At 41.2% G+C, this 22,238-nt stretch overlaps 2 protein-coding genes across 20 annotated transcripts in view; both read left to right on the top strand.

The window, feature by feature from the left end:
* The window catches only part of psme4a (proteasome activator subunit 4a), a 415,963-nt gene that overhangs the window by 250,024 nt on the left and 143,701 nt on the right, over positions 1-22,238 (top strand). The window lies entirely within an intron of this gene.
* LOC127610233 (neurexin-1a-like) overlaps positions 1-22,238 on the top strand; it is a 230,181-nt gene that overhangs the window by 118,013 nt on the left and 89,930 nt on the right. For 15 of the 19 annotated variants that reach the window (XM_052080106.1, XM_052080107.1, XM_052080117.1 and 12 more), the window contains one exon: positions 20,690-20,871. In XM_052080106.1, coding sequence (XP_051936066.1) covers positions 20,690-20,871 — 182 coding nt within the window. Of the gene's footprint in view, positions 1-6,154; positions 7,119-20,689; positions 20,872-22,238 lie in introns of those variants that run through there. The other 4 variants (XM_052080120.1, XM_052080121.1, XM_052080122.1 and 1 more) reach the window with 2 other exon arrangements.

The raw sequence follows: 22,238 nt of genomic DNA on the forward strand, positions 1-22,238 counted from the left end.
CGATTGCTTACCCTAGCATGCAGGCAATCAAGCGGTCAATAGAATACAGTGGATGGGTTAAACCACTTAATTTGTTTCAAGGGGATAACCAGGCCAGCTCGGTGGCCATGGGGGTTTTTAGCCACTTGCCTTTGCTATCACAACAAAGTAATATTCTATTTACTCTGTATGTGGCCCCATTAGATTGCACGCATCAGAAAATATATGGTTTCATCATGCATTGAAAGCCTACGCTGGGTTTTAACAATCAATGCGACATATAAGAGGGCCCTTTTGTTTAGTTTTGTGTGTGTGTGTGTGTGGGCGGGGTGGTCCCTCACTTTAGCAGCTATAACCTCATTTCCCAATTTCCACGCCTGCAAAAAATACAACACAGCCAACCAGTATTTTTCATTGGAGTTTAACTATTGTTGAGGGTATAGTAATTTCATATCAGTGGAATTATTCATGTCGTTTGGCTGATTAATATTTAGTTGCTTTAACAATAACAAAAATGTGGCTTGTGTGAGCCTTATTATTGGTAACCCTCACATCGCACCCAAACTCCAAATAAGTTGTCACTACACGGCACACTTATTTTCAGTTATTTCCTCATGCTGTTGGAGACCCTCAATTCAAATGGGTATCTGTGTCAGATCAGTGACTTCAACTGAGGGCATTTAAACCAGACATAGATAGTGTCTTTCTTGTGAAATCTGGATGGCTGCTAAAACTTTTTCCACGTTTTTTAGTGGAATCATTAACATATTTTAGCTGACCTAGTAAATAGGTAAAACACAGCATACTGAATTAAGTGTGATTACCGAATCTGCTCTTTGGTGGTGTCGTAAATTGCTGGCGTCACTGGTCTTTGCTTGGATTATACCATTTGATGGCTCATGTGTTCTTTTCCAGACCTCAGGGTTGCCCACGAGTGACTTATACCTGATCATTAAATATGCAGTTCCTTGTTCACAACCCAGGACAAATTAAGATTTTGATGAAGTATGTGTTGAACTGCCCTACAGGGTTTTCACACGTTTGTCAGTTAAACATCTCACTAAACGAAAAAGTATTGCACTTAGCATCACTGTAAAGCAAAAATTGCACTAATGTGGCATTGCCTTGCATGGACACTGTGTTTGGTGGAAGTCATCTGTAAACAAGGCAGTGTTTCATATCATAATGTATGAGAACTTGCAATTAGAACAGTGATTAAATCAGATCAGATTTATTGCCTTTCTTGGTCAACAGGATTCGCACAAAAGAGCTCAATAAATGTCAGCAAAATAAATAAATAAGCAACAAAATGTTCTTGAGTAGGGCAACATGCGGTGAACTCGAGTTTAGCATACTTGGCTCACAGTTCTGAGGTTCAGGGTTTCATGTTAAATGCAGACTCAAAATTACCTATAGGTGTCAATATGAGGTTGATGAGAAGTGTCAGATGGGATAGTCTAACTAATCCTTGACCTTAATTAGGACAGGTGGTAGAGAAAATGGATGGATGGATGTTCTTGTATACATATTAGCTTAAATACATCTCCAAAGCCAATGAAACAAGCTTTTCAGTGAACAGCAAACAGGCGTCTGTCCCCCGTGGCCCATGGACCTTTCATTCCAAGCACCCAGGGATTAGACTAAAGCCATCCCTCTCTTTCTCCGTTACAGAAAAGTCAGTTCAACCTTCGAAAGTCTCCTTGACTTTGTGCTCTCTCATGTTTTTCATTTAAGGAGAACAGACTTCATAGGTTGCACGGGTCCCTATCTGTAGAAAGCAGCAAGCTGGCACATGCGATCGCTGACTATCTTGGGGAAAATTCATTTCCACCTATACCGCCGTCTTGATTTAAGTGGTTTAAGTAAGAGTCCTGCTTAATAGGGATTTCGGATATTCTCAGCCAAAACATTTGGTGCATTGGCTGCCACTCCCAAGCAGCCTGGCGGCACATATAGCATCGGATGGCTCTCGCTTTCTGGAGTTGGATGGGGATGAAGCTGGGTGGGGGAAAGCTATTAACCTTTCTTAGAGCAGTGATTCCAAACCAATGCGTCAGAGCATACGAGTGTGCCGTGAGAGATCATCAAGTGAGCTGTGGGAAAGTAGTCCATTTCAGTGAATTGGTCCGAAAAGAATGCATATCGATAAATAATGGATCTTTGTTTAGCTATCCATGCCAGCAATGACATAACATAACAAGGCAGAACAATTAACTGCTCGTCCAATACATGGCAGAAGGTACATAATAAACCTATATAATCTCTTTTTGGGGACATGTTTGTGTGGTTGCAGTGGATTATTTATATATATTATTTGCTCATGTAAAATATAATAAAAATTAGGAAACACTGTTTTCGAGACCTCTTGGGCCATAGGTGTCAGATGTGAAGGTACAGTAGCCCTATAATGACAATCTGACCTACAAAATATGTGAAAGACACTATTTTTATCCCAGATGTTTTATTTTGCGACCCTCTCATCATGCGTACAACACTTTTTACTTGGCTCTTTTATACAACTGCAGTACTGTACATTTATGGTCAGCTATTTATAAGAGCGCCTCATCTGAGCGCTTACCAGAAAACAAACTTTTTCAACATCTCCTGACCTTGTGTTTCACGATAAAGGCACAGCACATGTTCTTGTATCACGTCAACATACAATTCGAATACGATATCCACATGTGTCACTCTGTAGTGAAGTCCAACCTCCACATTGTGTTTCCCCCCGTTTTATATCAAGTCAACTGAGCTTTATGCCGCTATAGTTTCCCACTACTAGGGGAATATGAATCGAAAATGCTCCAGATATGAAGTTCAACTGAAATTGAAGAGCACGAGACATGGAGAGAAGTGCAGAACTAATATTGTCCCCATAAACCCTATGTCTGATGGGGACTCTTTTATAGAACACTCCTTGCAATCAGTTCTTCTCTTCGCGATCATTACTGGAGAATGGCCTTGCATTTGTGTTGAAAGAAAATTATTTACATTTGTCTGAGAGGTATTTTGCAAAGATTTTCTTTAATTCAGGAGGCAAGGACAGAGTATTTTCTTTTATTTATTTATTTATTTATTTTTTTTGTAGTTGGAAAGGAGCAACTTCAATTAGTGAGTTCATTGTTGTAGTTAACACAGTTCTTTGACAAAGGTGTTCTCCTCAAGTGGGAGGCGGACCGTCCTTGACCTGTTTAAGATGGCGAGAAGAGAAGTGATGGACTGGGCTTTCGGGAGAGACAGATAGACAGAGATGGACAGACCGCAGTGCCTCGGCAGTCCCCTGCATCTTGGGAACTGTCAGACAAGATAGAGGGAAAGCCTCCAGAAAGCTGATGACCTATGACCCCTATCTCTCTCACTGACAGTCAGGATTTAGTTTATGCATTTGCGGACACATTTTTTCTGCATATCTGCACACGCTAAGCAACAGACAGAAGCAAGAGGGATGTACTGATGCACACATCCCACTATAACCTCAATTTGCATGTATGTGCAAGGTTGTTTTAATGTTATTGACTAAGTACAGGCTCAATATATCTTTTGGGGGGATTTTGGAAATGATTAGCGATGTGATGTCATGGCTTATGTGGAAATCGGATGTATCGTGTGTACATAAGGTTATCCCTTGAATATACATATTTTTGGCAATGACCAAAGGTTATGTACTAAATATTAAGAACTACTGTTATATATTATGAGGTCAAACATTTTTCTTTTCCCTGCAAGTGCACTGTATACTGCCATGCATTACCTCACGTCTATTGTTCCATTTCGTTGGATAATTTATTGAGGGCTGAACAGGTACCTTCTATAATTATTTATATTCATGTTTTCCTGAGATAGCCAACTGTCCGCTAAATCTTACACGTGGGTGTCTCTGTCAATTTAATGAACCTAAGTTTCAAGTTTATGATTATCCAAAGCCCAATTTACATCGAGATCAGTGCATTATTTCTTATTCGAAAGCTTTTTTTTTTTCATTTCAGGTGTACAGGACTCACCGCGTGCATAATAATATGCGTCTTCAATGGCAGAATTTTGTTTTACAAAAGCCAAAACGTTGGTTCATATTGTCGCTTGTGTACTGGTATGCTTTGCGACTTCAATAAATCCCATTCCATTAGAATGCTGCAAGTTGATCAGAAGATGAGAGGGTTTGTTTCCTATTGGCAAAGATTGTCATGGCTGTGGTGATAACTGAGAGTGAGGGCAGCTGATGTACATGTGGATTGAAACTGAAGAAGCTGATGGCCTGTGACCTGTGTAACTCCAGAGTGACAACCTTCACTCTGAGATCTAGAGTTGTACCCCTATCCAGAACCAATCCAAACAGACACTCCCGAGACTCTACTTGAAATACTACACGCGTTCAATTGAAATGTGGCAAAATGGAATTTTCCTACCTTATTGAGACATTATGCTCCCTTACCCTGCTGCGCTTGCTCATTGTTGTCTAGCGCCACATATGTTTCTGGGCCTAACACGAACGAGTCACTGCATCACAAAGCAGGTGCACCTAGTAAATGCATGGCTTGGCGTTCATGCTTGAGCTACCCTGTGTCAACCGTGGCATCATATGAATGAAGCGACACCGGCTTAAAAGAAGTTACGCTCGATTACATCCTATTTCACCTCCGGTGGCGATCAAGGAGGGTGGTAGTTTGTCAGCATTTGTGGTTTTCTTCTAGATATCCAATTCAAAAATGTGAATGCATTTGTCTCAGTGGGAATCAGGCACGCTTTCGTGTCTTTTTTCATCCTGCTGTTTCTCCTAAAGCATTGTTATGTCATGGTCAGTTTGTGAATGATAACAAAAGGCGAGGCTTTACACTCAGTCAAAGGGGCGTTTTAGTGTGGAGTCAGCAGCCTAACCTGATATCTCCTGTGTCTGGAGAGCCTTTCTCTCATCAATCTGGACAAACACAACCTTCATGCACTTTACTTAGTCACCACTTGGGGGCACAAATGAACAAGCAACTAACAATGAACCTGATTATTAGAGCGTTACTACTGAGATGATGTCATTAAATGTAGATGCTGCACAACGCAGCATTTCTGCTACTGTACAAACCAAAATGATGCTGTTCTGGGTACGGTACTTTTTTTTTTACTGTTCATGTATTAATTATTGGTACTTGACAAGCAGCCATAATATATTTTCTGACTGGACATCGTTATGCCGATTGCAATTTATAATTACCAGAGTACAAACACATTCCTTTTTGCAAGAACGACTGCACCGCGCTAAGAGGTTATTGAAATTATGTAAAGTCACAAACACACAGTCACAAGACCTTTTCCCCTGGGCCGAAGAAAACCTGCTCTGCAATGCATCGACAATTTCCTTCTTGAATGCTCATTACTTTTCAGTGGTGAGCAGGCTGGGCAGTGGCATACACATTGTGAGTGTGAGTCTTGTCTGCTTCCAGTCTGAACTTGAAACACTTAAGAAACCTTCCCAGCTGAACCCGATCGCGTTTGTCAGCGGGGCTTTAATGTCCACATGTTCTCTCGGCTTCTGCGGCACACACTGTGCACCATGGCTGCCATCTGCAGACCCTCTCTTGTGACTAATGGTCCTTTATTAACAGGCAGAGCAGACCTTAGCACAGTACAAAGTGTACTGTATACAATCGTATATTGTTGTTTATGAACTGCCTTTGTGTGCTGAAGCAGGATCACGCATGTTCAGTTGTGCCTGCAGTAAACAGCAAACTGTCAAGGCTGAACAATTCTTAAAAGTAAGCAAGGAATAAATGGAATATATTGATCTAGATTATTATGATATTATGAATATATGATTATGGGGAATAACATCAAGTTTCCTTGATCAACAGGGATGAAAGTGAGTGGGTTATGGAGCAGAACAAGAGAGTTATTGAAAAAGAGAGTAAAAATGAATGTAACTGTTCCTTAATCCCCCCCCCCCCCATTATCCGTATTGAAGAGAGTGTTGAAGAGAAAGGGAAGCGGGGGGTTGGGGGGGTCGTTGTGGAAAACGGAATCAGAGCTTGGGGGCAATTCCTGCAATGCTCTACGGCTCCAGTGATTCACTATGTGCATGCTGCCCATTTGCATAGCCACTCTCGCCTTTCGCTTCCTGGCTGGCTGCTGAGCACCCCCTCCCTTCAGTCCTACTCCTCCCCTACTCTTTCCCTTTCTCTCTCCCCAAGTCCTCCTGCGCACATCTTCTGGAACAGCGCGGTTGATGCTGCCTGCGAGTGAGCGTGTGTTTCCTGCACAGGGCTTTTTTTTTGTTTTGTTTTCTTCTCCCAGGTGCCACTGTTTCATTGAGAGCTCACATCTCTGGATGGAGAGCGACTGTGCTACCTGACTAACCCACAGGTGCACTAAAAGCCGCATAGCAACCCTCCAACACATGCAAAAGAGACTCGGATTTAACTATGTTTCCATTCCTCTGGATAACCTTTGAGAGCACAGGAAGAGAAGAATGAAGGAACTATGGGTTTTGCTTTTCTGAAGCCTTCCACTTTGTACTGTGCCATTGAAGCTGGCTTATTCTTCCAGTTGCATCTTTTGGAATACAGAGTCTTAGTTGTAAGATGTTACTAGTTTCATAATGAAAAAAAGCAGATCAGTGTGGGATTCAAGGAGGGGATTTCCATCGTTTTTTGAAGTTGTCCTAAATTTTTGATTTTGCTTTAGATTATGTTTTTTACTTCTTTCCATCTTTTCATGCTGATCTGGATTTCTTAACTCGACATAAACCAACAAGAAGTATAAATAACATAAAAGACATTTTTGTGGTGTACAATCTCTCCCCTGTGGATCGGTCTGTCGATCTCTGTACACTGAGAATTTGTGTGGTGAGAACTATGGGCTTTAAAGATAACTGAAATTCCATCTGAAATCTAAAGCCTCAACAAGCCACTAAAGAAAGATGCTGGTGGGATGGACCACTCCCCTGGTACCTCTGGAAGAGCCCCTTCACCACAATTGGGCTTCCCTTGCCCACCTGGTGTTGTGGATCACTGCTTTGGCTCTGGGCTCTGTGGCAGGGTCAGAACCAGGTGCAGTGGAGAGTCTCCACCATGTTCCACTCTCCCAAGAGAACAAACGTCAACATATTGTGCCTATTGCTATCCACAGATCCCCTGCGTCCCTAAGGGCTGGGCACAGTGAGTATTCGGTCCAGTTTTGAATACTTTTACACCTTGAAAAAAATTAGAATTTGTTATGAACATGCATCGACCGTGTTTCATCTTTGTACTATTTATAATATAGTGTGTGTGTGTGTATATATACATATATACATCAGGTTTAGAGTCTATCCTTTCTTTGTCTGCCTCAGCAAAGTGTCCTTTATGTCTCTATGAGATTAGCCATATCCCTTTCTCCAAATGCTCCACTGTGTCCAGATTAGACAGGATTAGAACATTGTGGCGCTCCGTGTTGCCCAAGGGTGTTTGGGACGGACAAACATGTCGTCTCCAGCTCTGCAAGGTGTTAAGCCTCTTCTTTAGGCCCATCTTGAGCGCAAAGAGGACCTTTATATCCTCATGGGGCCGCATTCCCACTACACTGACAGACCAGGATACTTCAGCAATACAAGCGTGAGTTGACATAATCACTACTATTGTGAAGATGATGTCATCCAGATACACCCACTTCCCATGTATGCTCCACTGCAGTTATCCTCAACCATTTTACAACCCAAACAATTTTCAAGTAACTTTTTTTTTCTGTCCGTGCATAACTAAACATACAAAATGCAGAGTGAATACAAATCACCCCAAATGAGAATTCATGGGCGCTCTGAGCCGTATCTCCATGTGGCGAAGCAGTTTGAAATATATCCAATCATCATTAGAGAGCTAATAGCCACAGTAAGAATGTGTTCTGGTATTATTATTAATATTAATATTATGATTATTATTATTTTTGACAGTGTATTGTTCGGGCGGCCCGGTAGTCCAGTGGTTAGCACGTCGGCTTCACAGTGCAGAAGTACCGGGTTCGATTCCAGCTACGGCCTCCCTGTGTGGAGTTTGCATGTTCTCCCCGGGCCTGCGTGGGTTTTCTCCGGGTGCTCCGGTTTCCTCCCACATTCCAAAAACATGCATGGCAGGCTGATTGAACATTCTAAATTGTCCCTAGGTGTGAGTGTGAATGGTTGTTCGTTTCTGTGTGCCCTGGCAACCGATTCATGGTGTCCCCCGCCTACTGCCCGAAGACAGCTGGGATAGGCTCCAGCACCCCCCACGACCCTAGTGAGGATCAAGCGGCTCGGAAGATGAATGAATGAATTTATTGTTCCGCTTTGTCATCATCCAGTGTCTCTCTGCTGAAACATATTTGAGTTACAGAGTTAGTTAACTTGTAAACCTACTTCGCCATCGCACCAAAAGACACAGATGCTCTTGATAAAACAAAACAACTCTGACAATACAACATTTTTTTTAATTGAATATATTCCGGAAAGACAACTGAGAACAGATTCTCATTTGCAACGCCAAATTGGCTCCAGACAGCAGAGTAAAACAATTTGTAACCTGTAGCTTTCACAACTCAATTGAAAAAGATTGTTTTTTTTTTTTTTCAAAAAACAAACAAACCAAATAATGTAGTCTTGTAAGTGTGCACATCAAAGTTGCTGCTGTGTTCAAAATTAATCTGTTAAACCAACTCACGTTAAATGGCAGCCAACACACACTTTCTGCTATTTCCACCATGCTACACGGTAGAATATGGTGTTCTTTTGGTGATGAGCAATGTTCTGTTTTCACCATAGGGTACATTTGGAGTTATATGCAAAGCATTTCACCTTTTTGTTTTCATCAGACCATAACACATTTTGGTTGGTGTTTTGGGGAAACTTTTTTTAATGGAGTGGACCCCCCACCCCATCTCAAAAACACGCTGTCAAGGTCACATTAAAAGTTGAAAAAGTATTTTTCAATTCCACAAACGCAGGCAATTGAACAGGGATGTAATGTTAACCTTCTATATACAATTATTTATATATTTTTACTTATTTGTTGTTAAAAGAAAGAAAATGCGGTTAGCATGTCAGCTTCACAGTTCAAAAACATACACGTTGGGGTCAGTGAATACTCCGAATTGGCCGTGAATGTGAATGTAATTACGGGCATGGAACGTACTGATCCACAGCCTTTTGTCAGTCCACAGTCTGGCTGTTTGGGTACTGCTGAACTAATCCCTTTTTCACGATCAGGAAATAATCTGCCACTGATAAGAGTAGCGCAACCCATGGTATTCTGAGAGTGTGTTATCGGACAATGGAGTTGTTAAAAGCAAGGTGATGTACACTACCATACAGAGCCTTTCGGAAATGATCAGTTTAACTCTTACAAGGTGATTGCTGGCAATGAATGACCGATCTTTGGTAGACGATGCTCAGTTCTCCCCAAAGATCCCGGGGGCATATTTCATGACCTAATATTCAAGAATCTCCTCTGAGCCATTATTAAGAGTTTACTAAGGCACAGAGTGAAGATAAGATCTTTCGCTAATGTGATTACATTTCAGGTCGAGCAGCATGTGGAGGGGTACATAAAAACAAAATGGAAGTCATGTTAATCAACATGGTACCTGGCTCTAGGATAAAGCCTGCTGTTGTCTTTGCTGTGATGCAAATTACTTAATTTTCATGGGGTTTGCCTTCTCTCAGGCGTGTCTGTTTACAGCTGCAATTAACTACGAACAGTTGTTTTGATTATATTCGAAATTCTTGTGCAACCCTCAATGATTTTGACTTTTTTTTTCTCCATGTGCAAAACTGTGTCGAGATGTTATAGGCCACTCATATCCACCGTGTTCACATACAGTATATCCACATGCCTTTCACTGTTGTTCCAATACATTTAAATATGATTATCTGATATTTTTTAACTGGGCTTGCATTGCTATGATTAAATTTGGCCATTTTGTTTTTTACTCTACTGCATGTCATTTCTATCTGTCCGTTTCACCTGCAGGAATTGAACATTTAATGTAAAATGGGTTTGAACGTAACTTTGCAATTTTAAATATATTTTGGCTTCTGTGTGAACACTTTATTCATCTAAAAACAGCATGTGTGAGTTCAATGGTTACCAATGTTGCAGGAGATACGATTTTCTGACTCATCATAAACATGCTTAAGGTATTTGATAGATTTGTGCCTTCATGGACATTGCTCTCTGCACATGCTCAAACAGAACAGTGCCTTATGTAAAATGTCCTCAGATTTAGAACAATACAACTGTCCAAAATGTTTGGTTATGGTGATGAATGAAGATTCATTTGGAACTAAGGAGTTTTTAGCAAAATATTTGATTGATTGAATCAATGAACACGTTCCTCTCAATTTATCTCCATGTATTGTATTAAAGAGGCTTGAGTCAGTTTTAAATGTTGCAACTGAGATTCAGTTGAAGGGCAGACATTTCTGTCATGTCACTATATGGCAGAATAACAGATGAAGTGGGGTTGAATGAAGACTTGAGAAGTAAGAAATAAGAAGTTTGAGTCTTGGGAAAAGGAAAATTTCTGTGGTGGAGAGAAGGGAGGATCTGTGGTGTTGTTCTACTTGCCGGTATGTTGTGGGCTTGTTTAATATCATTACTTCCATGTCTCTGAGTTGATGCGATAGTGTGAAGATGACAGTGTCTGTGCTTCTGTGAGGCAGTGGTGGTGATAGCTGTGCTGATAGGGATCAGGATACATGTTACTGTAATCTAGAGGGGGCCTAGATGGTTACTGACCCATGGATAAGGGAGTGAAGGCCATACTAGTATTCTTTTTTTCCCTGTGATGGACAGCATTTCCCTCTACGTATGCACAGGTTTCAGCTCTTTAACATTCTTGCATCTGACGGTAACCTATGGAGAGTGCCTCCTCATCTCCTCTTTGCTAGCCTTTGTTCCCACAACCCTCTTATCTTCCTTTTCCCCTGCCCAAACCACCTTCTTATTGGTGTGCAGAGCCCATCCAAGCAGACTGAGTGGGTAGTGTTTTTGTGCCTGCAGTGGTCGGTGTGGTTCCGGTGGGGACCACACTATAGATGGCATGAAGGGAAATGAGACCTGAATGTGCGTGTGGTGAGCAGGGAAGGTTGAGCTGAGTAATGTGTCCGATTTCAGATTAGAGACTTGGAAGATGAGAACATGAACGAGGGAGAGAAAGAGACCCCCTCCATTGGTACTCAAGACGATATGTGCCCCTTAAATGCCTGGGTCCTGCCCGAGTTATTGAGTTCTGTCGGCTTGAGACATGGTGTAATTATCAGCAACATGTTTTGTGCCCTCTGATATCCCGGCAATCTGTATAGACATTCCGGCTCATGTATTTTAAGGTAAATAAATCTATCATCAAAAAATATTGGCGAGCATTTGGCAAATTCATTCATTCATCTTCCGAGCCGCTTGATCCTCACTAGGGTCGCGGGGGGTGCCGGAGCCTATCCCAGCCGTCTTCGGGCAGTAGGCGGGGGACCCTGAATCGATTGCCAGCCAATCGCAGGGCACACAGAAACGAACAACCATACGCACTCACACCTAGGGACAATTTAGAGTGTTCAATCAGCCTGCCACGCATGTTTTTGGAATGTGGGAGGAAACCGGAGCACCCGGAGAAAACCCACATAGGCCCGGGGAGAACATGCAAACTCCACACAGGGAGGCCGGAGCTGGAATCGAACCCGGTACCTCTGCAGTGTGAAGCCGACGTGCTAACCACCGGACAACCGGGCCGCCCATTTGGCAAATTGTTAAATACATTTGAACACTGAAATTGAACATACAGAACAGAAGACTGAATCATGACAAAGAAAAGGTTGAAGTGAATTCAATTTGGACGTGAGTAGTGCTTTGCGGCCATCTTGGGCAATGTCGGGGGGGGGGGGTTGTCAGTTAAAAAAATTATTTTGGACGGGCATTTTTAACGATGGGAAAAATCATTAGTTCATCTCACCTTTTAAGTGTTATTTTTGAATGTGTAGTATATTCTTAACTTTGCGATTTGATCAGCGATATCTGATCGGCTTATATTATGCAGATGTTATTCTTTTTTTTTTTACTGGCCATCATATCGTAATTCAATGATCCAACCAATAATGCTATTGATTGGATCGTTTCAGCCACAGTGTGTCCCACATATACATTTATCCGTGGTGGGCTACCACAAATGAATTTTGGCCACTACTGATAGATTTTAGCGTTCCCTGTCAATATGTAACCAGGACCATCTGCTCATCAATACCCATACCGCTTGCCTTTGTGATACAGTACCAAGCCTACGTACAGTAAAGTCATCAGGATATTCATAGTTTATCATTACGCTGCTAGAAGACGTTTACAGGAAGCTAACCAAAGCTTCAGCGCTCGACTATGCGCAGTGATTAATTGTATTTCTCACACGTCTAATCAGTCTAATCAGTTAACTCCACAGCATTGTCCACAATAATACCATTTTAAAGTTTGAAAATTAACTTGGTGAGACAAATGAAAGTATATATACAACTGTTAAGTCACACGCTGACTGTAATAAATTTGCTGACCTGCTTACTCAAGGGATTTGTCTTGTGTCACAGAGGAGGTCTGCATGGATTGCAGCTCAATCTTGTTGTTCTTGTCAATTTGTTGAGACAGAATCAGTAATACCCCCCGCTGGTTGCAGTCAACAAGGGAACTGCATTTTTACCCCCAGATACATTTCTTGCATTTCCACTGAGTCATCAAAAGGCTTAATGTTCATTGCTTAATCAGTCAGCCATCACAACTTATGCAGTTAAAGTGTATGAATGACTAGATGTGTTAAGCATTACAGTGCTGCAGGCTAAGATAAAGTGCTAAAAAAAAGCATGAAAAAAAGTGTTTTCGATGTTTTGCTGTCATGGGGCAAAAACAACACGCATGCACATTCACCTCCCACTTAGCCTACAATAATTGACTGCAGAAATGGAAAATTGATCAGCACACGCAGGGCGCCTCTCAGGAAATTACAATTTAGTAAGAGAAAGAGGAATTATTATGGCTATCCTTTGCACAAATTGTGGGCCTCGGGATGTGGGTTGTCATAACTCGTTTATTTGCAGTATACAATTGCTCACCTGCAGTCAAGTGACTGGGCCCTAATCCACTGTAATAGGATTGAGTGGGATTTAAGCAACCTCATTGCTCCTTCCATCTCTTTGAGCCTCCAGTCTCCTGGGAATGACTGATAAAAAAAAAAACATGCTTGCTGAACATCAAGGTGCATGCTAATATTAGCATATACTGAAACACAGTGTAGCAATATAATGCAAACCCACACACATTTGTTCACTTCTTGTTGTTTTCTATTTATTTGTTGGCAGCTGTGTGGTTTCCCCCGCATGTGGTAAATATTGGGAAGGCAAATGATGCATGTGCTTAAATATAGCCATGAATATAAACAATACATTTTTGCTGTCTGAAAACTGTGTACACGACGAGCAAAACATTGTTTTACAGCAAATTATAAAATGAACACATCATAAACCTATCGTTGTATGTGTATACGGAATAATAGTTTGCTCATCTTTACGATTGGTAACATGACAAAACAACAGGCTTCCACAAAACTCACAAATGATATTTTACATTGGATTCAGCAGCATTTATAGTTTAATGACCATTTCAGCCATCCGATTTTGACCTGGATGCAATAATCTATTCAACAAAAATTATCCCGTAACATTACCTTCATTCAATATTTAGCTCAGAACATCACACTGAATATCCAATGTTGTTTTCACTTATTAAAAGTAAACGTTGGTGATCATTTACAGTATGTGTTTCCCAGAATTAACTGTGTTATCATTTAAATGTCCCTGCTGTTTGAGGCTAAACAATAAGCAAAGCGGATGTCAAATTGTGCAATTAAGGCCAAGGCGTGCTTGCTATCTCTTGGGCATAACTTACAAAGGGAGTAAACATTGAAAAGGAAACAGGATGATATAAAAACTGTACATTTGCAAATAGGTGTTTGTTTGGAGAGCCTTCCACAAATGCCTCAAACATACTCTTTGTATACTATGCTGATTATGATGAATAGATGTATGTTTATGATATACTTTTGAGCTTTGCATCAAATGTTATTTCAAGCTACTACATGAATATACTTGGACAAGTGGAACTTGTTTTCTTGTTATGTGTGAAATCTATAGGATGAGCGGTCCATGATAACCTTTTGTAAAACATGTACTTGTACATGGTCCGATGCCCTGTTTTGAGATATTGATGGGGGAAACGGAGCAATATTTTCAAGTTTATATCTGGTGTTCCTATCTTTGTGTCTCTTCTTGTATTCACCGAAAAAATACGCCCGAAATCCCCCTGGTTAATTTTAGTGCAAGGCGGCATGGTAGGAACGGATGTGACGTCACACCACCTTCCTTGGTTGTTGTCTTCAGATTGTCATACAGTACATACGTCATACATATGTCTCTACTAAAAATAGTCATTCAGCATTTGTTTTTAAACAGCCAATTTGCTCCTCAATCCGATTCACCACCAATGTGTGTATTGCCCTATTAATTGTACTTCTTTTTTCACTTGTTATTGAGACATCCATACCCCCATGATTGCTTTCTCATAAACCATATATTGGTCCAGATTTGCCTTTCAGTGGCGCTGTGTCACATCTCTGTAGACGAAGAAGGAGCAAGTACGTCTGTGTGCGTTAGCTGCCATGTTGTCTCGGAGAACCACATGTACCCTTTAACAGGATTGAAACAAGGTGGTACAGTTGTGCTGACTATTCCTAATGAAGAGATGAACTTTTTCTTTAAAGCGCAGTTGCTCCTTGTGAGCCGAAAGCATCTTTTTTTTTTCCTGTGGGCTGCATCCATGCTGACTGAGGTTGGACTGCACATGGTGCACACGAGTCGAGTCTCATATCAGAGCCCTGACCCTGGATTCTGTTTTCTGTCTCCCCTTACTGTATAATTATCTCTTGCACTTTTTTCACAAACGAGAGCTGCAGACATGCACCACATCTGCTTGCTCTCTATAAAGAAGATAGCAGAGATGTTTAGAGTCCAGGATGTTTGGTTCAAGCTCGTACACAGGCTCACTGAACCCAAATAATGATGACACTAATGTCTCATGGCACACGATCCTCCATACAGGCTTTTTTTAAGCAGAGAATCAAATGATGCTTCATTTTCTCTCAGTCTATTTTTTGATGTGTGCAAATTAAACGTTGGATGCAGAAAAATCTAATCAACATTTGCTGGCGAAGAGATGGCTGATCTGAGCCGAGTGAAAGAGTGCATTGTGTATTTGCTGCAAACCAGGCAAGGTGATGATGAGAGAGTAAATTAGAAGCTGTCAATTCTGTGGGACACCTCTATGAGCGCCAAGGCGTTTGGCCGGGATGCCAGATATGCAGCTGGTCGGAGCAACAAAGGGCCCGTTGGATGTAGTGCTCCGTTAGGACACTGGGTCTTGTCAGCTCAGCCTGGATGGGCCATTCTGCTCCACAAGGCTCGTGTTTCACTTCGGGCTTAGGGCAAGTGAGCATGGCAGCGGAGGGGGCGTTCTGCTTCAAGGGACACTGGCTGACTGAGCACTCGTGGCACAATGTTACCAGCCCAGGGGCGACTGCTTTATCCTCAGCCTTGAATTGATGGGCCCTTACCATGAAGAGCATGATGAGGTGGTCAGTATGGCTACCCCGAGGCCAGTTTCTGTGAGGTATAGCTTATCTCAGCAAAGCAGTGCGAGGATAAATTACAGGCATGTACCACAACTGTATTGTGTGGAGGATTTCACAGTATTAGCCATTTGACAGTCGATAAAGTGATTGTTGAAGAGATTTGTTGAAGAAGTCCATCATGCCTTGAACCATGATGATTTGAGCTACATCAAAACAAATCTCCTCCTGACGGCATTTTTCTTCTCACTGGTATCAACCAGGAGTTCACAACATTCATAGAGTTATTCCTCTATTTCCCAAGTATTACGTCACCAATAGCACAATTGATTTTTTCGCGGAAATTGAATGAAATTCTCATTTAAATCAATATCATCACTTATATCATCATGTTAGTGCTAAACCCAAAATGATATGATATAGCTCTATCAAAATACAAACAAATGCATAAGATTCCAACTTGGCCTGATGGGTTAGATCTGATATTTAATCAGAAAGGTAAGACAAAATCATGTTTTGTCTGTTACCGACGACTCGGACCGTCTGGGACGGCCGGAAATATTGATGGAAGCTCACTGAGGGACTCACCGAACTGTAATGCCTCCCTCCGCCAAATTCACAAACACGCTGAACTAGACTATTGCCCCGGCATGAAAATGACGATGCTCCTGTTGCTACACCGAGTGCAGATTACTTTCTTTTACCAAATTGTCAGATGAGTCAGGGACGAGGCAACTCGGCGCACCGTAATGCCCAGACAGGTGCAAAACAACCTCAAACACGCTACACAAGACCTGTGCTGGCGCGAAAATGAAATTCCACCCGTTGTTACGTTGAGTGCACAGGTGTCAGTCTACCAAAATAGCACGCCTGATGTTCGTGCAGTCAAGATTAGCTGTGGGCAATGAAGTGTTTAAGTATATATTATTGGCTGTGTGATACAGTATACATGCCAAAATGCCAAGACATAAGATAGCACAAGGTAAGCGAGCTGCCTGCTCCCTGGATATACAGTCTTCAGCACTTGCGTGTTGCATCGTGTTTTCTGCTGAGTACAAAGAGAATAACTCAATTTCTGCTCACCTCGATCAAGGTGTAACGGGGAGATTTATCACATGAAATAAAGGAAAAAGGAGTACATAAGTGAAGCTGACTGCGATACCTTTAGTGCATTAATAGGTTATTGTAATAGCAGAACAGGAGCAGTTAAGGAAGTGTCTTCAACACTCAGTGCTGCACATTTAGCAAGACTGCTGTGATTAGCAATATAGATTAGCAATTTACAACAAGCAATTTACTGAGAAATTGTCAACATTCCTGTCAGAGCATCATCTTGTATTGGAGCTTTGCACATATTGCCACATTAACCATAACCTACTGTTCATTCATATTGTAAAATGACAAAAAGAAACTCACTACATCATCCCCGCTGGAACTGAGCTATACCATATTAAATCTAATAGTGATCCCACTGAAATCAAATTGTTTCACTGAAGTGGCTCCCCTCATTCCTTTTGAATTCAGCACAGATGGACGCTCACGGTCTACATCTCATGGAGATGCAGGAGATTGGTCCGCACAAAGTACATTCAAAAGAAAGTACAAGAAGATATCCACTTGCAGGTGATGTAAAGTTGGCTGCTGCAAAATGGGCACTCTGAGACCCGCCTTCTACCCCCAATCGTGCGTCCCTGCGACGGTGCATGTCATAAGCTGTGTGGCATAAAGTGGCATAGACACGCCTAGAGTGCATGCGGAGCCACCGAACACAGAGCAGCTCGAGTCATTGGACTCATGTTTGTCATTATGTTGATACATGGAGTTCAAAAGACAATTAAATAGCTATGAAGCCAAACATTAGCGCTTATAATGCCCCATCGTATTTGCCATCTTGTCAACTGAGCTATAAGGCGATCTAATTGTCAACACAGGAATGAGGCAAACGATGCATGTGGGTGTGCATGCAATGATTTTTTTTTCTGATGTCGGTAAATCCTAAAGAACGTTAATTGGAGGTAAGTGCTTCACAGACACTAAAAGTGTTTGAATGGGAAATGGTCTCCTCATAAATCGTTTTAACGATTTCACAAGTGTCAGGAATAGTAATCCAATAGAAATCATGATGACACTTAATTGTTTGTCCACCGTGGGGAGACCTGAAGAAAAGCCTTTTGTTTCTTTTTATTGTATACATAACTGTGTTGTCGGATACAAATGTGAACCAATTCATTTATGTCACACTCAATGGCTCACTGATTTGGTGGCTGTTACTCCAATTAAGCTCATTTCCATTATAAAGACATTGTGTATTGCGTTAATGCCACCTTTAGTATCTCCTATACTATTATGTATGGGTATATACAGTACCTGGATAGTCAATCCCATTTTGAAATGGCATATAGATTTATGAAAATGATCAATAAGTAAACAAAAGAAAAACACACACACACACATGTCGGGTAATCTATTTTTGTACGGCCAGATATTACAGGAAGGCTTGGTAGCGAAAAGGGAGAAAGATGTGTGAGGTGCTGATGGAAAGCGGATCTATAAAGCCTTGTCTCCTTTTCATATTTCCATCACATCTATGTAATTATGATTGGATTCTTTCCTACTTTCTCGGAAGAAGTGGTAATATGAGGCTCCTTATGATGGTGGTGTTAGAGGTCAGCAGAAAGGCGTTCTGCGTGGGTGTGATCTTTAGCCAATCATACCAAGGCATGGATGGACCACAGCCAGTGGACTCGAGGGGTCGTCACTGACAATTCAGTATTACCTCTTCAGCACACAAGTAAAACGCTGTCATACTTACTAATAAATTACTTTCACACACACTATGAAACACTTTCACACATGGGACTGTTTTTTTCTTTCTCTCATACATTTGCAATTAAAAGACACAATTAAAGTGGTCTGAAATGCTCTCAACCACCACTAAAACATTCTCATACACATCACTGAAACACGGAAGCTTTCTTTTTTTCATTCCCTTACTTGTTTTTAATAATTTGGGTCATTTTTCAACAGTCCCTTGAGGAGTGTATCTTTTTAAGACCGTTGATGGAATTCTAGATTTCAATGTGTTCATTTAAATCTCATTACTATTTTTAAAACATTTTTTATGATCTGCCGTTAATAGGTTCGTTAACCTTCTTATCCCTTGACTTGCTGTTGATTAACCAATGTCAGCAGCAAGATTTACTCCATACAGTCCTCTAAAATAAGCACGGTTTTCATATTTTTCTCTGAAATCACAATATAGTGTCATCCAGTTCAAGTGAGTGTCACATCATTTAGAGAGACAGATCGGGGATGCAGTTGCTTGAGGGTGATGTGCGCGCAAACCCTGACATGATTTAGAAGAGCTTAATTGTCATAATGTGTAACATGGAGCAAGTGTTTGGTAGCTCCGAGGAAAACTCTCAGACGGTGCTAGCATGAAATTGCTCTGTTAAGAGGACGATATCCGTCATGCAGTTGTGGAACAACAGCCCCTAGACTTCATGGGAACAACGGATACTGGCCTTACGATTCTATTACACAGTGTATTTTCATTTGGTGAATACATCAAAACGCTAAATCCATGTGGTGAACATGACTGGAAAGTCTGATTTAATTTTACTTCATAAATTGTCTGCTGTTCTACAAAATACAATAAATCCTGCTACGATCTTCTGGCATAACATTTGTTAATCACATCATTGTTAATTCATGTTGCAATTTGTTTTTTTATTTGCTCATGACAGTGTATTGACCAAATTGAGGAAATGATTCAGCGGAATGGCACTCTTATATCACTGCACTATAGAGAAAAGCCAGAGGAAAGGAAATGTAATAGAGGGATAAATGTGACATTTACTGATAGCCTTATATCCTTGTGAACTAGTTTACAAGAAAATATTGGAATTACAGTCAGAATGATTTATAATCAATTGTTCAAATTCAGGCTGTAAACTTCCTATTGCCATGAATATTAACACACTCCCTCGCTTGTACTGTACCAGCTTTCTCCTCCTTACTGTCACAGGCAGATGACAACTCACAGCGCTACTTGTAATTATTGATGGGGACATTTGGGATTTTTTTTTTGCCATCTCCATAGATGCATGTCTTTTCTCAATCACCATCACACATACAATAGTTCGATACATTATGTTAGTGCAGTCTTGGGTTGTTCTTACTGTACATTTGCAGTTTTGTACCTGTGTTTGGACAAAATAAAAAGGCTCATGGAGACTCTCCAAAGTCTTTCTGTAAAAAACATCATGAATAACAATTGTCAACAAAATGTTGTCCAAATGCTTCAGTTCATTAACTATTTTAATAGCTGAGATGTTTTTTTTCAACGTGCGCGCTTGTAGAATGTTATGTTAAATGTTTTTAATAATGTTAACATTTTAACCGACTGAACGTCACAAGTGTGATCATAATCTCATTGTGCTTCTTTATGTCCTAGCAAAGGAACAAACTTATGTGACTCGCACAACCCGTCTAAACAGACGTACAACGGTATGCTGGCAAGCATTAAAACTACTCTGTTTCCATTCACGCACAGACTCCCATTTTAATTGACCACTTCCTTCATCATTTGAGAAAGCATCACACACCCATCTATTAGAGGCATCGTGCCGCAGGGGTCTCTCCCACTTAGTAGCAAGGTAATTAGAATGACTCCACTATCTTCCTGGTCGTGTCCATGGTCTCCTAAAGACAACAATGTAATTTGTGGAGACAGGAAATAGCCGGTGCGGAGGTCACCAAAAGCCATAATTGGACCAGTCAGTCAATAATGCTGCAGCCTTTGAGGCTAATGAAGCACGAGAGACATGACCGTGCATGCCAGTTTCTTGGGCAACAGAGACATGACTGCACACTCACCAGCATTCAGGTGCATTGCGATAGCGCTGAAACGGAGTTAGTGAGCAGTATTATTTGTACAGCCCAGCTGTCCAACCCTGAGAAGAAAATGAAGGCGAGTCGTGCTTCTTCAACGATCTCAAATAGCACAAGATTGAGTAGGAGTGAACTCTATTAATATGTTGTGTTTGTCGTTGTCTTGTTTTTCCTCCAGCTGGAACAACGTACATATTCGGGCGAGATGGCGGTATCATCACATACACGTGGCCGCCAAACGACCGGCCCAGCACAAGGGCAGATCGGCTAGCAATTGGCTTCAGCACTCACCTAAAGGACGCTGTCCTGGTGAGGGTGGATAGCTCCTCTGGTCTTGGAGACTTCTTGAAACTGCACATCGTAAGTGGAGAAATCTACTCACTTGCTACCGAGCAGTGTTTAATTTGCTGTCATAAGAAAAGGTCCCTGCTAGATTCCAATGTCTTTTCCAAATGTTACAGCTTTTTTAGGTGTTCGTTTGCAAATAAGGGTAGTTCGTTTTCGTCCATCTCTGACTTGGATATAATTCTGCTCGCTACCACATAATAACCTGTTGCTAAACGCTCTTACTGATAACAATAATGCTAAAAGTAATAGGGCTCCCCCCGCTACCCATACATAAATACATGTCCATAACACAGGAAATTCCAACATACAGATGTGTAATTGGTTATGCCTTAGCCCCAAGTGTCTACACACTATCTACACAAAGGCATTGTGTCTTGATATAAGCAGGCCTGTTCTGAGGAAACGGAACATCTGTCGCTGTGTCTCACTGCTGTGGAAATGCGTTTTGGGCATTTTTCTCTCCAAGCCTTCGGTATTTTTGACGCACAGCTCATCATCCGAGTGTAACTAGCCATTTTAAAAGGCGACAACCTGTTATATACACGCCGTTAATTTCCAAATGTCATGCCGGCACTCTAACAAGACAGGAAGAAGAACATGAATTGGAGTACATGCACAGAAAAAGATCAGTCAGATGTGCCAATGCTGTGATTCAGTGTTTTTAAATGATCTTGCTGACAATTGGGCAATGGGCGGGGGGGTGGGAGGTGTAGACTCCTTGAATTACTATAATTGTACATTACCTCTTTTACATTCAGGAGCTTGTGGTTGCTTGTTATATGCTGCACAACGCTTTGCAGCTCATTTGAAAACTGAGTGCAGGTGATAACCATTTCTCCAGTGCACACACACTAGACACCTGTCATGTAAAAGCATGTTAACAGAGTCCAAAAAAGACCTCCAACTGATGAGTGGACATTTTTCAAAGTAAAAACCACAGTGGTGTAGGTCATATTTACATAGTAGATATTCATAATTTGATGTATATGCATATATTTTTGATTGTGTAAAAGAAAAGATGACATAAAAATTCAATAGGAAAGCTCCTGCTGCTCACAGGAAATTCATGTGTTGCCTTGTTGTTGCAACATTCAATTGACAGGGAGAAATTGTTGATAAGGCATGTTCTACAGGCGGGGGCAGTGGGTTGTGAGAATTCCTTCCCCTCTCGCATCACCAGTCACTCCGTTTGCCTCCTCATAATTACTTATTCATTAATGCACAATATTTTGGCAGGCTCTGAGACTGCCGCATTTTGTTGGAGAAAATGAGAAAAGGAACTTTTTTAAATTGCCCCAAAGAGACGTGAAGTAACAGAATCCCAAGTTGGTGTATTTCAATGATCCGATTTGGACATTAAATTAAAAAAATAATAATAA

Source organism: Hippocampus zosterae, chromosome 11 (assembly GCF_025434085.1).
Source record: "Hippocampus zosterae strain Florida chromosome 11, ASM2543408v3, whole genome shotgun sequence".
Classification (NCBI taxonomy): domain Eukaryota; kingdom Metazoa; phylum Chordata; class Actinopteri; order Syngnathiformes; family Syngnathidae; genus Hippocampus; species Hippocampus zosterae.